The 17,058-nt window shown below is 39.8% G+C and overlaps 1 protein-coding gene across 1 annotated transcript in view; it reads right to left on the bottom strand.

The window, feature by feature from the left end:
- Hdc (histidine decarboxylase) overlaps nt 1-17,058 on the bottom strand; it is a gene marked incomplete at its 3' end in the record, with an annotated part of 206,894 nt that overhangs the window by 18,823 nt on the left and 171,013 nt on the right. The window contains 1 exon segment of the mRNA XM_070082974.1: nt 10,589-10,659. Within this exon segment, the coding sequence (XP_069939075.1) occupies nt 10,589-10,659 (71 nt within the window).

Raw genomic sequence — 17,058 nt, 5'->3', positions numbered from 1 at the left:
TTCAGCGGATGATGATAGTTCTTAGCCTGTATATACTAGGGTGCATAAGTGAAAAAGGGAGGAGAATGAACAGGAGAGACTACGTAATATGAAGCATGACATAGACGGGTAGCAAGTCAAGATTATTTACATAAGACGTACGTAAACTTTTATTAATGCCTTGTGATTTTTTTCAACATATAAAACATACATTAACGTGCATAATTAAAAGCTGGATGTAAAAGTTCTGAAGATAGTTGGTTCTACAAGTTCTGAAGAAAGTTGGTTCCACAAGTTCTGAAGAAAGTTGGTTCTACAAGTTCTGAAGAAAGTTGGTTCTACAAGTTCTGAAGAAAGTTGGTTCTACAAGTTCTGAAGAAAGTTGGTTCTACAAGTTCTGAAGAAAGTTGGTTCCACAAGTTCTGAAGAAAGTTGGTTCTACAAGTTCTGAAGAAAGTTGGTTCTACAAGTTCTGAAGAAAGTTGGTTCTACAAGTTCTGAAGAAAGTTGGTTCTACAAGTTCTGAAGAAAGTTGGTTCTGCAAGATCTGAAGAAAGTTGGTTCTGCAAGATCTGAAGAAAGTTGGTTCTGCAAGATATGAAGAAAGTTGGTTCTGGAAGATCTGAAGAAAGTTGGTTCTACAAGTTCTGAAGAAAGTTGGTTCTGGAAGATCTGAAGAAAGTTGGTTCTACAAGTTCTGAAGAAAGTTGGTTCTGGAAGATCTGAAGAAAGTTGGTTCTACAAGTTCTGAAGAAAGTTGGTTCTGGAAGATCTGAAGAAAGTTGGTTCTACAAGATCTGAAGAAAGTTGGTTCTACAAGTTCTGAAGAAAGTTGGTTCTGGAAGATCTGAAGAAAGTTGGTTCTACAAGATCTGAAGAAAGTTGGATCTACAAGATCTAAAGAAAGTTGGTTCTACAAGATCTGAAGAAAGTTGGTTCTACAAGATCTGAAGAAAGTTGGTTCTACAAGATCTGAAGAAAGTTGGTTCTGGAAGATCTGAAGAAAGTTGGTTCTACAAGATCTGAAGAAAGTTGGTTCTACAAGATCTGAAGAAAGTTGGTTCTACAAGATCTGAAGAAAGTTGGTTCTACAAGATCTGAAGAAAGTTGGTTCTACAAGATCTGAAGAAAGTTGGTTCTACAAGATCTGAAGAAAGTTGGTTCTACAAGATCTGAAGAAAGTTGGTTCTACAAGTTCTGAAGAAAGTTGGTTCTACAAGTTCTGAAGAAAGTTGGTTCTACAAGATCTGAAGAAAGTTGGTTCCACAAGTTCTGAAGAAAGTTGGTTCCACAAGTTCTGAAGAAAGTTGGTTCTACAAGATCTGAAGAAAGTTGGTTCTACAAGATCTGAAGAAAGTTGGTTCTACAAGATCTGAAGAAAGTTGGTTCTACAAGATCTGAAGAAAGTTGGTTCTACAAGATCTGAAGAAAGTTGGTTCTACAAGATCTGAAGAAAGTTGGTTCTACAAGATCTGAAGAAAGTTGGTTCTACAAGATCTGAAGAAAGTTGGTTCTACAAGATCTGAAGAAAGTTGGTTCTACAAGATCTGAAGAAAGTTGGTTCTACAAGTTCTGAAGAAAGTTGGTTCTACAAGATCTGAAGAAAGTTGGTTCTACAAGATCTGAAGAAAGTTGGTTCTACAAGATCTGAAGAAAGTTGGTTCTACAAGATCTGAAGAAAGTTGGTTCTACAAGATCTGAAGAAAGTTGGTTCTACAAGATCTGAAGAAAGTTGGTTCTACAAGTTCTGAAGAAAGTTGGTTCTACAAGTTCTGAAGAAAGTTGGTTCCACAAGTTCTGAAGAAAGTTGGTTCTACAAGTTCTGAAGAAAGTTGGTTCTACAAGATCTGAAGAAAGTTGGTTCCACAAGTTCTGAAGAAAGTTGGTTCTACAAGATCTGAAGAAAGTTGGTTCTATAAGATCTGAAGAAAGTTGGTTCTACAAGATCTGAAGAAAGTTGGTTCTACAAGATCTGAAGAAAGTTGGTTCTACAAGATCTGAAGAAAGTTGGTTCTACAAGATCTGAAGAAAGTTGGTTCTACAAGATCTGAAGAAAGTTGGTTCTACAAGATCTGAAGAAAGTTGGTTCTACAAGATCTGAAGAAAGTTGGTTCTACAAGATCTGAAGAAAGTTGGTTCTACAAGTTCTGAAGAAAGTTGGTTCTACAAGATCTGAAGAAAGTTGGTTCTACAAGATCTGAAGAAAGTTGGTTCTACAAGTTCTGAAGAAAGTTGGTTCTACAAGTTCTGAAGAAAGTTGGTTCTACAAGTTCTGAAGAAAGTTGGTTCTACAAGTTCTGAAGAAAGTTGGTTCTACAAGTTCTGAAGAAAGTTGGTTCTACAAGTTCTGAAGAAAGTTGGTTCTACAAGATCTGAAGAAAGTTGGTTCTACAAGATCTGAAGAAAGTTGGTTCTACAAGTTCTGAAGAAAGTTGGTTCTACAAGTTCTGAAGAAAGTTGGTTCTACAAGTTCTGAAGAAAGTTGGTTCTACAAGTTCTGAAGAAAGTTGGTTCTACAAGTTCTGAAGAAAGTTGGTTCTACAAGATCTGAAGAAAGTTGGTTCTACAAGATCTGAAGAAAGTTGGTTCTACAAGATCTGAAGAAAGTTGGTTCTACAAGTTCTGAAGAAAGTTGGTTCTACAAGTTCTGAAGAAAGTTGGTTCTACAAGTTCTGAAGAAAGTTGGTTCTACAAGTTCTGAAGAAAGTTGGTTCTACAAGTTCTGAAGAAAGTTGGTTCTACAAGTTCTGAAGAAAGTTGGTTCTACAAGTTCTGAAGAAAGTTGGTTCTACAAGTTCTGAAGAAAGTTGGTTCTACAAGTTCTGAAGAAAGTTGGTTCTACAAGTTCTGAAGAAAGTTGGTTCTACAAGATCTGAAGAAAGTTGGTTCTACAAGTTCTGAAGAAAGTTGGTTCTACAAGATCTGAAGAAAGTTGGTTCTACAAGTTCTGAAGAAAGTTGGTTCTACAAGTTCTGAAGAAAGTTGGTTCTACAAGTTCTGAAGAAAGTTGGTTCTACAAGATCTGAAGAAAGTTGGTTCTACAAGTTCTGAAGAAAGTTGGTTCTACAAGATCTGAAGAAAGTTGGTTCTACAAGTTCTGAAGAAGTTGGTTCTACAAGTTCTGAAGAAGTTGGTTCTACAAGTTCTGAAGAAAGTTGGTTCTACAAGTTCTGAAGAAAGTTGGTTCTACAAGATCTGAAGAAAGTTGGTTCTACAAGATCTGAAGAAAGTTGGTTCTACAAGATCTGAAGAAAGTTGGTTCTACAAGATCTGAAGAAAGTTGGTTCTACAAGATCTGAAGAAAGTTGGTTCTACAAGATCTGAAGAAAGTTGGTTCTACAAGATCTGAAGAAAGTTGGTTCTACAAGATCTGAAGAAATTTGGTTCTACAAGATCTGAAGAAAGTTGGTTCTACAAGATCTGAAGAAAGTTGGTTCTACAAGATCTGAAGAAAGTTGGTTCTACAAGATCTGAAGAAAGTTGGTTCTACAAGATCTGAAGAAAGTTGGTTCTACAAGATCTGAAGAAAGTTGGTTCTACAAGATCTGAAGAAAGTTGGTTCTACAAGTTCTGAAGAAAGTTGGTTCTACAAGTTCTGAAGAAAGTTGGTTCTACAAGTTCTGAAGAAAGTTGGTTCTACAAGATCTGAAGAAAGTTGGTTCTACAAGATCTGAAGAAAGTTGGTTCTACAAGATCCAAAGAAAGTTGGTTCTTCAAGATCTGAAGAAAGTTGGTTCTACAAGAAAAAGTTGGTTCTACAAGATCTGAACAAAGTTGGTTCTACAAGTTCTGAAGAAAGTTGGTTCTACAAGATCTGAAGAAAGTTGGTTCTACAAGTTCTGAAGAAAGTTGGTTCTACAAGATCTGAAAGAAAGTTGGTTCTACAAGAAGAAAGTTGGTTCTACAAGATCTGAAGAAAGTTGGTTCTACAAGATCTGAAGAAAGTTGGTTCTACAAGATCTGAAGAAAGTTGGTTCTACAAGATCTGAAGAAAGTTGGTTCTACAAGATCTGAAGAAAGTTGGTTCTACAAGTTCTGAAGAAAGTTGGTTCTACAAGTTCTGAAGAAAGTTGGTTCTACAAGTTCTGAAGAAAGTTGGTTCTACAAGTTCTGAAGAAAGTTGGTTCTACAAGTTCTGAAGAAAGTTGGTTCTACAAGATCTGAAGAAAGTTGGTTCTACAAGATCTGAAGAAAGTTGGTTCTACAAGATCTGAAGAAAGTTGGTTCTACAAGATCTGAAGAAAGTTGGTTCTACAAGTTCTGAAGAAAGTTGGTTCTACAAGTTCTGAAGAAAGTTGGTTCTACAAGTTCTGAAGAAAGTTGGTTCTACAAGTTCTGAAGAAAGTTGGTTCTACAAGTTCTGAAGAAAGTTGGTTCTACAAGATCTGAAGAAAGTTGGTTCTACAAGATCTGAAGAAAGTTGGTTCTACAAGATCTGAACAAAGTTGGTTCTACAAGATCTGAACAAAGTTGGTTCTACAAGATCTGAACAAAGTTGGTTCTACAAGATCTGAACAAAGTTGGTTCTACAAGATCTGAACAAAGTTGGTTCTACAAGATCTGAAGAAAGTTGGTTCTACAAGATCTGAAGAAAGTTGGTTCTACAAGATCTGAACAAAGTTGGTTCTACAAGATCTGAAGAAAGTTGGTTCTACAAGATCTGAAGAAAGTTGGTTCTACAAGATCTGAAGAAAGTTGGTTCTACAAGTTCTGAAGAAAGTTGGTTCTACAAGATCTGAAGAAAGTTGGTTCTACAAGATCTGAAGAAAGTTGGTTCTACAAGTTCTGAAGAAAGTTGGTTCTACAAGTTCTGAAGAAAGTTGGTTCTACAAGTTCTGAAGAAAGTTGGTTCTACAAGTTCTGGTTCTACAAGTTCTGAAGAAAGTTGGTTCTACAAGTTCTGAAGAAAGTTGGTTCTACAATTTCTGAAGAAAGTTGGTTCTATAAGATCTGAAGAAAGTTGGTTCTACAAGATCTGAAGAAAGTTGGTTCTACAAGATCTGAAGAAAGTTGGTTCTACAAGTTCTGAAGAAAGTTGGTTCTACAAGTTCTGAAGAAAGTTGGTTCTACAAGTTCTGAAGAAAGTTGGTTCTACAAGTTCTGAAGAAAGTTGGTTCTACAAGATCTGAAGAAAGTTGGTTCTACAAGATCTGAAGAAAGTTGGTTCTACAAGATCTGAAGAAAGTTGGTTCTACAAGTTCTGAAGAAAGTTGGTTCTACAAGTTCTGAAGAAAGTTGGTTCTACAAGTTCTGAAGAAAGTTGGTTCTACAAGTTCTGAAGAAAGTTGGTTCTACAAGTTCTGAAGAAAGTTGGTTCTACAAGTTCTGAAGAAAGTTGGTTCTACAAGTTCTGAAGAAAGTTGGTTCTACAAGATCTGAAGAAAGTTGGTTCTACAAGTTCTGAAGAAAGTTGGTTCTACAAGTTCTGAAGAAAGTTGGTTCTACAAGATCTGAAGAAAGTTGGTTCTACAAGTTCTGAAGAAAGTTGGTTCTACAAGATCTGAAGAAAGTTGGTTCTACAAGTTCTGAAGAAAGTTGGTTCTACAAGTTCTGAAGAAAGTTGGTTCTACAAGTTCTGAAGAAAGTTGGTTCTACAAGATCTGAAGAAAGTTGGTTCTACAAGTTCTGAAGAAAGTTGGTTCTACAAGATCTGAAGAAAGTTGGTTCTACAAGTTCTGAAGAAAGTTGGTTCTACAAGTTCTGAAGAAAGTTGGTTCTACAAGTTCTGAAGAAAGTTGGTTCTACAAGTTCTGAAGAAAGTTGGTTCTACAAGATCTGAAGAAAGTTGGTTCTACAAGATCTGAAGAAAGTTGGTTCTACAAGATCTGAAGAAAGTTGGTTCTACAAGATCTGAAGAAAGTTGGTTCTACAAGATCTGAAGAAAGTTGGTTCTACAAGATCTGAAGAAAGTTGGTTCTACAAGATCTGAAGAAAGTTGGTTCTACAAGATCTGAAGAAAGTTGGTTCTACAAGATCTGAAGAAAGTTGGTTCTACAAGATCTGAAGAAATTTGGTTCTACAAGATCTGAAGAAAGTTGGTTCTACAAGATCTGAAGAAAGTTGGTTCTACAAGATCTGAAGAAAGTTGGTTCTACAAGATCTGAAGAAAGTTGGTTCTACAAGATCTGAAGAAAGTTGGTTCTACAAGATCTGAAGAAAGTTGGTTCTACAAGTTCTGAAGAAAGTTGGTTCTACAAGTTCTGAAGAAAGTTGGTTCTACAAGTTCTGAAGAAAGTTGGTTCTACAAGATCTGAAGAAAGTTGGTTCTACAAGATCTGAAGAAAGTTGGTTCTACAAGTTCTGAAGAAAGTTGGTTCTACAAGATCTGAACAAAGTTGGTTCTACAAGTTCTGAAGAAAGTTGGTTCTACAAGATCTGAAGAAAGTTGGTTCTACAAGTTCTGAAGAAAGTTGGTTCTACAAGTTCTGAAGAAAGTTGGTTCTACAAGTTCTGAAGAAAGTTGGTTCTACAAGATCTGAAGAAAGTTGGTTCTACAAGATCTGAAGAAAGTTGGTTCTACAAGATCTGAAGAAAGTTGGTTCTACAAGATCTGAAGAAAGTTGGTTCTACAAGTTCTGAAGAAAGTTGGTTCTACAAGTTCTGAAGAAAGTTGGTTCTACAAGTTCTGAAGAAAGTTGGTTCTACAAGATCTGAACAAAGTTGGTTCTACAAGTTCTGAAGAAAGTTGGTTCTACAAGATCTGAAGAAAGTTGGTTCTACAAGATCTGAAGAAAGTTGGTTCTACAAGTTCTGAAGAAAGTTGGTTCTACAAGTTCTGAAGAAAGTTGGTTCTACAAGTTCTGAAGAAAGTTGGTTCTACAAGATCTGAAGAAAGTTGGTTCTACAAGATCTGAAGAAAGTTGGTTCTACAAGATCTGAAGAAAGTTGGTTCTACAAGATCTGAAGAAAGTTGGTTCTACAAGATCTGAACAAAGTTGGTTCTACAAGATCTGAACAAAGTTGGTTCTACAAGATCTGAACAAAGTTGGTTCTACAAGATCTGAACAAAGTTGGTTCTACAAGATCTGAACAAAGTTGGTTCTACAAGATCTGAACAAAGTTGGTTCTACAAGATCTGAACAAAGTTGGTTCTACAAGATCTGAACAAAGTTGGTTCTACAAGATCTGAACAAAGTTGGTTCTACAAGATCTGAACAAAGTTGGTTCTACAAGATCTGAACAAAGTTGGTTCTACAAGATCTGAACAAAGTTGGTTCTACAAGATCTGAACAAAGTTGGTTCTACAAGATCTGAACAAAGTTGGTTCTACAAGATCTGAACAAAGTTGGTTCTACAAGATCTGAACAAAGTTGGTTCTACAAGATCTGAACAAAGTTGGTTCTACAAGATCTGAACAAAGTTGGTTCTACAAGATCTGAACAAAGTTGGTTCTACAAGATCTGAACAAAGTTGGTTCTACAAGATCTGAACAAAGTTGGTTCTACAAGATCTGAACAAAGTTGGTTCTACAAGATCTGAACAAAGTTGGTTCTACAAGATCTGAACAAAGTTGGTTCTACAAGATCTGAACAAAGTTGGTTCTACAAGATCTGAACAAAGTTGGTTCTACAAGATCTGAACAAAGTTGGTTCTACAAGATCTGAACAAAGTTGGTTCTACAAGATCTGAACAAAGTTGGTTCTACAAGATCTGAACAAAGTTGGTTCTACAAGATCTGAACAAAGTTGGTTCTACAAGATCTGAACAAAGTTGGTTCTACAAGATCTGAACAAAGTTGGTTCTACAAGATCTGAACAAAGTTGGTTCTACAAGATCTGAACAAAGTTGGTTCTACAAGATCTGAACAAAGTTGGTTCTACAAGATCTGAACAAAGTTGGTTCTACAAGATCTGAACAAAGTTGGTTCTACAAGATCTGAACAAAGTTGGTTCTACAAGATCTGAACAAAGTTGGTTCTACAAGATCTGAACAAAGTTGGTTCTACAAGATCTGAACAAAGTTGGTTCTACAAGATCTGAACAAAGTTGGTTCTACAAGATCTGAAGAAAGTTGGTTCTACAAGATCTGAACAAAGTTGGTTCTACAAGATCTGAAGAAAGTTGGTTCTACAAGATCTGAAGTTGGTTCTACAAGATCTGAACAAAGTTGGTTCTACAAGATCTGAAGAAAGTTGGTTCTACAAGATCTGAACAAAGTTGGTTCTACAAGATCTGAACAAAGTTGGTTCTACAAGATCTGAACAAAGTTGGTTCTACAAGATCTGAAGAAAGTTGGTTCTACAAGATCTGAAGAAAGTTGGTTCTACAAGATCTGAACAAAGTTGGTTCTACAAGATCTGAACAAAGTTGGTTCTACAAGATCTGAACAAAGTTGGTTCTACAAGATCTGAAGAAAGTTGGTTCTACAAGATCTGAACAAAGTTGGTTCTACAAGATCTGAACAAAGTTGGTTCTACAAGATCTGAACAAAGTTGGTTCTACAAGATCTGAACAAAGTTGGTTCTACAAGATCTGAACAAAGTTGGTTCTACAAGATCTGAACAAAGTTGGTTCTACAAGATCTGAACAAAGTTGGTTCTACAAGATCTGAAGAAAGTTGGTTCTACAAGATCTGAACAAAGTTGGTTCTACAAGATCTGAAGAAAGTTGGTTCTACAAGATCTGAACAAAGTTGGTTCTACAAGATCTGAACAAAGTTGGTTCTACAAGATCTGAACAAAGTTGGTTCTACAAGATCTGAACAAAGTTGGTTCTACAAGATCTGAAGAAAGTTGGTTCTACAAGATCTGAAGAAAGTTGGTTCTACAAGATCTGAACAAAGTTGGTTCTACAAGATCTGAACAAAGTTGGTTCTACAAGATCTGAACAAAGTTGGTTCTACAAGATCTGAACAAAGTTGGTTCTACAAGATCTGAACAAAGTTGGTTCTACAAGATCTGAAGAAAGTTGGTTCTACAAGATCTGAACAAAGTTGGTTCTACAAGATCTGAACAAAGTTGGTTCTACAAGATCTGAACAAAGTTGGTTCTACAAGATCTGAAGAAAGTTGGTTCTACAAGATCTGAACAAAGTTGGTTCTACAAGATCTGAAGAAAGTTGGTTCTACAAGATCTGAAGAAAGTTGGTTCTACAAGATCTGAAGAAAGTTGGTTCTACAAGATCTGAACAAAGTTGGTTCTACAAGATCTGAACAAAGTTGGTTCTACATGATCTGAAGAAAGTTGGTTCTACAAGATCTGAAGAAAGTTGGTTCTACAAGATCTGAACAAAGTTGGTTCTACAAGATCTGAACAAAGTTGGTTCTACAAGATCTGAACAAAGTTTGTTCTACAAGATCTGAACAAAGTTGGTTCTACAAGATCTGAACAAAGTTGGTTCTACAAGATCTGAACAAAGTTGGTTCTACAAGATCTGAACAAAGTTGGTTCTACAAGATCTGAAGAAAGTTGGTTCTACAAGATCTGAAGAAAGTTGGTTCTACAAGATCTGAACAAAGTTGGTTCTACAAGATCTGAACAAAGTTGGTTCTACAAGATCTGAACAAAGTTGGTTCTACAAGATCTGAAGAAATTTGGTTCTACAAGATCTGAACAAAGTTGGTTCTACAAGATCTGAAGAAAGTTGGTTCTACAAGATCTGAACAAAGTTGGTTCTACAAGATCTGAAGAAAGTTGGTTCTACAAGATCTGAAGAAAGTTGGTTCTACAAGATCTGAACAAAGTTGGTTCTACAAGTTCTGAAGAAAGTTGGTTCTACAAGATCTGAACAAAGTTGGTTCTACAAGATCTGAAGAAAGTTGGTTCTACAAGATCTGAACAAAGTTGGTTCTACAAGATCTGAACAAAGTTGGTTCTACAAGATCTGAACAAAGTTGGTTCTACAAGATCTGAACAAAGTTGGTTCTACAAGATCTGAACAAAGTTGGTTCTACAAGATCTGAAGAAAGTTGGTTCTACAAGTTCTGAAGAAAGTTGGTTCTACAAGATCTGAACAAAGTTGGTTCTACAAGATCTGAAGAAAGTTGGTTCTACAAGATCTGAAGAAAGTTGGTTCTACAAGCTTTAATTTAAAGAAAACTGAAACGGACTGGATTGATTATTTTTATTATATTTTACTGATTTATATTTTTGTTTTAGCGTGAATTTCATGTTAATTTTTATGTACCACTTTTATTAAGTGTCGTCAGAAATTGTTACTGATTATTGTGTCTCACACAGCCTTCCAGACGGCCTCCCTCCCTCCCTCCCTCCCTCCCTCCCTCCCTCCCTCTGAGCCATCTCTTCCTCCCTCTGAGCCTTCTCTTCCTCCCTCTGAGCCATCTTTCCCTCCCTCTGAGTCATCTCTCCCTCCCTCTGAGCCATCTTTCCCTCCCTCTGAGTCATCTCTCCCTCCCTCTGAGCCATCTCTCCCTCCCTCTCTCTGAGCCATCTCTCCCTCCCTCTCTCTGAGCCATCTCCCCCTCCCTCCCTCTGAGCCATCTCTCCCTCTCTTCCTCTGAGCCATCTCTCCCTCCCTCTCTCTGAGTCATCTCTCCCTCCCTCTCTCTCTGAGCCATTTCTCCCTCTCTTCCTCTGAGCCATCCCTCCCTCCCTCTCTGAGTCATCTCTCCCTTCCTCCTTCTGAGCCTCCCTCATCTCTCCCTCCCTCACCTGTGTTCTCGTGGTGTAGGTAGATGGGGTCCACATTGAAGGTGCGATGGAGGGAGCCGCTGTTCTTGACCCTGCCACCGTAAATAAGGTTAAAATCACACATATACTCTATAAATAAAACAATCGTACAAAATACAACATGAACACAAAGTCTGAAAGTGTCTGGTGTTTACAATATAGTTGACCACACAAATTTTGAGTAAGAGAGGTTATTAAAAGGCCACAAAGAATAAAAAAAAATACAAGAGCCTTAAATCAATTTACACAATGGTCTTTTCCCACCAAGGTATGGGAGACCCCAAAGAAAAAAAATTAACATCACACCAAGTTCCCATGACTCGGAGAACAGTAAGAACTCCAGTTATCTTTCAAAGTGGTTACTGTTTCTCGCCGCTAGAACTCAAGCCCGGCTGCCAGGTTCTACTGAATCCATTCATACATGTTCCCTTGTTTGCACTCAGACGGAACGCCAGATCCCAAAATCCATTTTATCTCCACTGAGAACTCAGAAGTTTACAGATGCCTGCTGGGTGCACAAGCACCTACCTCTGGAAACCCGCACACACTCCTCTCAACACTTCTGACATTCCCTACACTTTCTTCCATTAAATAAATACGTTTTCTTCAACCTCTCTTAGTCCATTCTTTCTACATAGCCAAACCATCTCTACAACAACACTCGTGCTCCTACAAACATTATTATCGCTCCTTCATTCTTCATACGCTGTATAATCATACATTGCATATTGACTCCGGTGAGAATCAAAATCTACAATGGAAATAAATCACATTGACTTTACTGGTCATTATAGTTTAAATAACTGGCTTTACCGTATTAAAAAGAATTTCGTGTATACAGGATACTTTATGTATTGCTCACTTAAAACTTATAATTAGTGTAAACTACATCCCCGGGACCTCGTTGCTGCAACATTTAAAGCCCATGCTTCACACCCATACAAAATTATTGGCACCGGTGTTTCCCTTTATACATCCATTCTCTTTCCTTCCACAAATTTCTCAAGACATCTGATACTTTCCTCTCATCGTCTGTGATTCACCTCTACAATCATTTATACATATGTCAACACACTCATTACATATAAGTATATTCACTTCCTCCATACATCCTCAACTCTTACACACACACACATACACACACACACACACATACACACACACAACGGAAGGGATAGACTCAGAAGTGTCCTTGTTTGCGGATGATGTGAAGTTAATGAGAAGAATAAATTCGGATGAGGATCAGGCAGGACTACAAAGAGACCTGGACAGGCTGCAAGCCTGGTCCAGCAACTGGCTCCTTGAGTTTAACCCTGCCAAATGCAAAGTCATGAAGATTGGGGAAGGGCAAAGAAGACCGCAGACACAATATAGTTTAGATGGCCAAAGTCTGCAAACCTCACTCAAGGAAAAAGATCTGGGGGTGAGTATAACACCGAGCATATCTCCTGAGGCGCACATCAATCAGATAACTGCTGCAGCATACGGGCGCCTGGCAAACCTACGGATAGCGTTCCGATACCTCAGTAAGGATTCGTTCAAGACTCTGTATACCATTTACGTCAGGCCCATACTGGAGTATGCAGCACCAGTTTGGAATCCACACCTAGTCAAGCACGTCAAGAAATTAGAGAAAGTGCAAAGGTTTGCAACAAGACTAGTCCCAGAGCTACGGGGATTGTCCTACGAAGAAAGGTTGAGGGAAATCGGCCTGACGACACTGGAGGCCAGGAGGGTCAGGGGAGACATGATAACGACATATAAAATACTGTGCAGAATAGACGAGGTGGACAAAGATGGGATGTTCCAGAGATGGGACACAGACACAAGAGGTCACAATTGGAAGTTGAAGACTCAGATGAATCAAAGGGATGTTAGGAAGTATTTTTTCAGTCATAGAGTAGTCAAGCCATAGAATAGCCTAGAAAGTGAAGTAGTGGAGGCGGGAACCATACATAGTTTTAAGGCGAGGTATGATCAAGCTCATGGAGCAGGGAGAGAGAGGACCTAGTAGCAATCAGTGAAGAGGCGGGGCCAGGAGCTATGACTCGACCCCTGCAACCACAAATAGGTGAGTACAAATAGGTGAGTACACACACACACACATACACACACACATACGCACATACACACACACATACACACACACATACACACACACATACACACAAATACACACACACACATACACACATACACACACACACACATATACACACACACATACACACACACACACACATACACACACACACACACACACACACACACACACACACACACACACACTCGTGGAGGAGTCACGCGGTTTGAGCTCGTGTTTTGGTGGTAATTTCTGACTGTGCCATAAGGAATAGAGTGTGGGATATAGGCGTGTGCACGCATAAGAGTGCATATAATCACTTAAGCCCCGAAAAAAGGAAATATAAGTGATCACAGAAAAGAAAACAAAGGAAATAGTGACTAAGTGTTTAGTGGGGGCCGTTGGAAGGGTGAACGGTTGTGTCAGGCCTAAATAGTGTTGCCATAATAACGCAGTGGGGTATTTTGAAGAATACGTGCGACTCAAGACCAGGGAGATAAGAGATATGTGTAGATGTGTCAGTAAATATAGTGAGCGAAAAAATTAGATGAGCTAGAGACCACAGTGCCTACAGGAAGTTAGTGGAAAAATTACCGAGAAGCATCAAGCATTTTCATACTGGGACCCAGGAGGACGACAACATTACTCCACTGCCAGCTGCAAGTAATATTCACCTAGTTTGAGTTGCATGGGGTTAGCACCAGTCTCTAGCTGGAAATTGGGGGTCACTCTCCTCGAGCTATCAGAATTAGAATAAGCAGCATTTACTGGCATTTAATAGAATTTATTGAGATTTAGGAGAGTTAAGCAGTTAAAGATAGATAGCCTAGTATGAGAGGTAGCCTAGCGAAGCCTAGCATACAGAATTGAACGTAATTTTAGACTCAAGATAGTACAGTGGGAACCAAGAGATTGGGTACATATGCAAAACATATGTAGTACATACGAGGGAAATAAGGACTGCTTACATAAACACATGCATACACACACACATACACACAAACACAACACACACACACACACACACACACACACACACACACACACATACACACACACACACACACATACACACATACACACACATACACGTATACACACATATATATATATATACACACACACACACATACACACACACACACATACACATTCACATACACATACACACACATATACAGGATTTCACACCTTTATGTGAACTGACCCTATAACCCTTCCTTCTCTCTCCATCTCTTTGTCTCTTTTCCTCTCTTCCTCTCTCTCTCTCTCTATATATATATTCTTCTCTCTCTATTCTTCTCTCTCTCTCTCTCTATTCTTCTCTCTCTATTCTTCTCTCTCTCTCTCCCTTAATCTTTCTCTCCCTTCCTCTCTCTCTATTCCTCTCTCTTCCTCTCTCTCCCTTTCTCTTCCTCTCTCTTTTTCTCTCTCTCTTCCTCTGCCTTTTCCTCTCTTCCTCTTTTTCTCTCTTCCTCTCTCTTCTTCTCTCTTCCTCTCTCTTCCTCTCTCTCTCTCTCTCTCTCTCTCTCTCTCTCTCTCTCTTTTCCCTTCTCTCTTCCCTCTCTCCTCCTATCTTTCCCTTCTCTCATCTCTTTCTCTCACTCTCTCCCCCTTTTCCTTTTCACTCTCTCCTTCTACCTTTCCCCTCTCTCTCTTTCTCTCTCTCTCTCTCTCTCTCTCTCTCTCTCTCTCTCTCTCTCTCTCTCTCTCTCTCTCTTTCTTTCTCTCTCTCTTTCTCTCTCTCTTTCTCTCTCTCTTTCTTTCTTTAAAAAAAAAAAAAAATGGTTGGGACTCGTAGGAATCAGGGATCAGATGACAAAGGTACTGGTAGGGAGGAATGGATGGAGGAGCAGTGGAGAAGGATGGAGCAAGAATGGGAGAGAAAATTAGGAGAGCTTCCTGAAAAAATGGAGAAAGAGCTCTCTGCAAAATGGGAAAAGAGGTTGGAGAAGGAGACGAAGAAATGGGAGGCACAAGTCGAAACTGCAGTAGACAGGGTAAGGGTCCTAGAGTTTGAGGTAAACAGGCTGAAGCAAGTCTCAGGGGCAGTGACCAGACACAGCATATGAAGCTGAGAGGATGAACAGGAAGGAAGGAGATATGAATTATGCTAAAGTCATATCAGCCTGCAAAGAAGGGTCAGGGAGTAAAAGGAAAGAGCAGCTGGGTGCAGATAGAGAGGGAGATAAGTCGAATGCTGAGGCACAACCATGCTACCAAGAGCCACTGGAAAAATCAAGGGAGAAAATGACCATATACAGACAGGAACCAGAGTCACAGAGGGAGAGGCAATGGGAGGAGGAAAGGGCAAAATCAGTGTTTATCCATGGGCTTCGGGAGAGAGAGGAAAAGACACACACTGAAAGACGGCAGGAAGAAAGAAAGGAGACTGGGAAAAATCATCACGGAAATAGGGGGAGAAGACATGGACATGATTGTAAATTTTCAGAGAATAGGGGGGTACGTGAAGGGAAGAAACCGACCGATCAAGCTGATTCTCAGGACAAAAACAGTGAGGAACAGGATCCTCCAAGAAAAACCAAGGTTGAAAAACTCAGAAGAGTACAAGAAGGTGTTCCTAGACAGAGACAGAACACAAACAGAGAGACAGCAGCTGAGGGAGAGGACAAAAAAAGCGAAAGGAGATAGGAAAGGAAACAAGGATGGAACCAGCAGAGGTCAGTCAGAGCAGAACAGAGAAGCAAGGGCAAGCACACACACAACTATCCTCAGAACCCCACAACCTATCACACCATCCCAACACAAACTACAATCCATACCCACAGCTTCCACCCAACCCCCAATGCTACCAGGTCTCCCACCCCCACAGGCCCCCCAAACCACAGTATTGGAAAGAAAACTGAAGGTATGGTACACAAACGCTGATGGAATAACAAACAAGTGGGAGAAGTGGCAGGAAAGAGTCAAAGATACATCACCGGACATCATAGCGCTCACAGAAACCAAGCTTACAGGTATGATAACAGATGCCATCTTTCCAACGGGATACCAGATCCTGAGGAAAGACAAAAGGAACAGGTGGGGTGGAGGAGTGGCACTGCTGATCAAAAATTGCTGGAATTTTGAGGAGCTGGAGAGAGGAGACAGCGGAGAAGAAAGTGATTACATAGCGGGAACGCTTCACTCTGGAGGTCCCAAGGTGGTAATAGCAGTGATGTATAACCCACCACAGAACAGCAGGAGACCAGGGCATGAGTATGACGAGAGCAATAGAGCGATGGTTGACACACTGGCTGCAGTGGCCATAAGAGCTCATGCATGCAGGGCAAAGCTCCTGATCATGGGTGACTTTAACCACAAGGACATCGACTGGGAGAACTTGGAGCCACATGGGGGCCAAGATACATGGAGGGCTAAGATGATGGAGGTGGTACTGGAAAACTTCATGTACCAACACGTAAGGGACACTACAAGAGAGAGAGGAGAGGATGAGCCAGCAAGACTGGACTTAGTATTCACCTTGAGCAGTGCAGATATTGAGGACATCACATATGAAAGACCCCTTGGGGCCAGCGATCATGTGGTTTTGAGCTTCGAATACACAGTAGAGCTACAAGTGGAGGGGGAAGCAGGAACGCCAGGACAAATGAAACCAAACTACAGGAAAGGGGACTACACGGGAATGAGGAACTTCCTGAACGAGGTTCAGTGGGACAGAGAACTGGCAGGGAAGCCAGTTAATGCGATGATGGAATTTGTAGCAACAATGTGCAAGGAGGCTGAAGAGAGGTTTGTACCCAAGGGAAACAGGAATAATGAAAAAGCCAGGATGAGCCCATGGTTCACCCAAAGGTGCAAGGAGGCAAAAACCAAGTGTGCTAGGGAATGGAAGAAATATAGAAGGCAAAGGACCCAGGAGAACAAGGAGAGCAGTTGTAGAGCCAGAAACGAATATGCACAGATAAGAAGGGAGGCCCAACGACAATATGAAAACGACATAGCAGCGAAAGCCAAATCTGACCCGAAGCTGTTATACAGCCACATCAGGAGGAAAACAACAGTCAAGGACCAGGTAATCAGGCTAAGGAAGGAAGGAGAGACAACAAGAAATGACCGTGAAGTATGTGAGGAACTCAACAAGAGATTCAAAGAAGTGTTCACAGAGGAGACAGAAGGGGCTCCAGAGGGACGGAGAGCTGTGGCACATCACCAGGTGCTGGACACGGTACACACAACCGAGGAAGAAGTGAAGAGGCTTCTGAGTGAGCTAGATATCTCAAAGGCAATGGGGCCAGATAACATCTCTCCATGGGTCCTGAGAGAGGGAGCAGAGGCACTATGTGTACCCTTAACAACAATATTCAATACATCTATCGAAACAGGGAGATTGCCTGAGGCATGGAAG

Source organism: Cherax quadricarinatus, chromosome 8 (genome assembly GCF_038502225.1).
Source record: "Cherax quadricarinatus isolate ZL_2023a chromosome 8, ASM3850222v1, whole genome shotgun sequence".
NCBI classification, from domain to species: domain Eukaryota; kingdom Metazoa; phylum Arthropoda; class Malacostraca; order Decapoda; family Parastacidae; genus Cherax; species Cherax quadricarinatus.
Note: the sequence above shows the minus strand (reverse complement) of the source record. Positions and strands in the feature narration are given on the sequence as shown.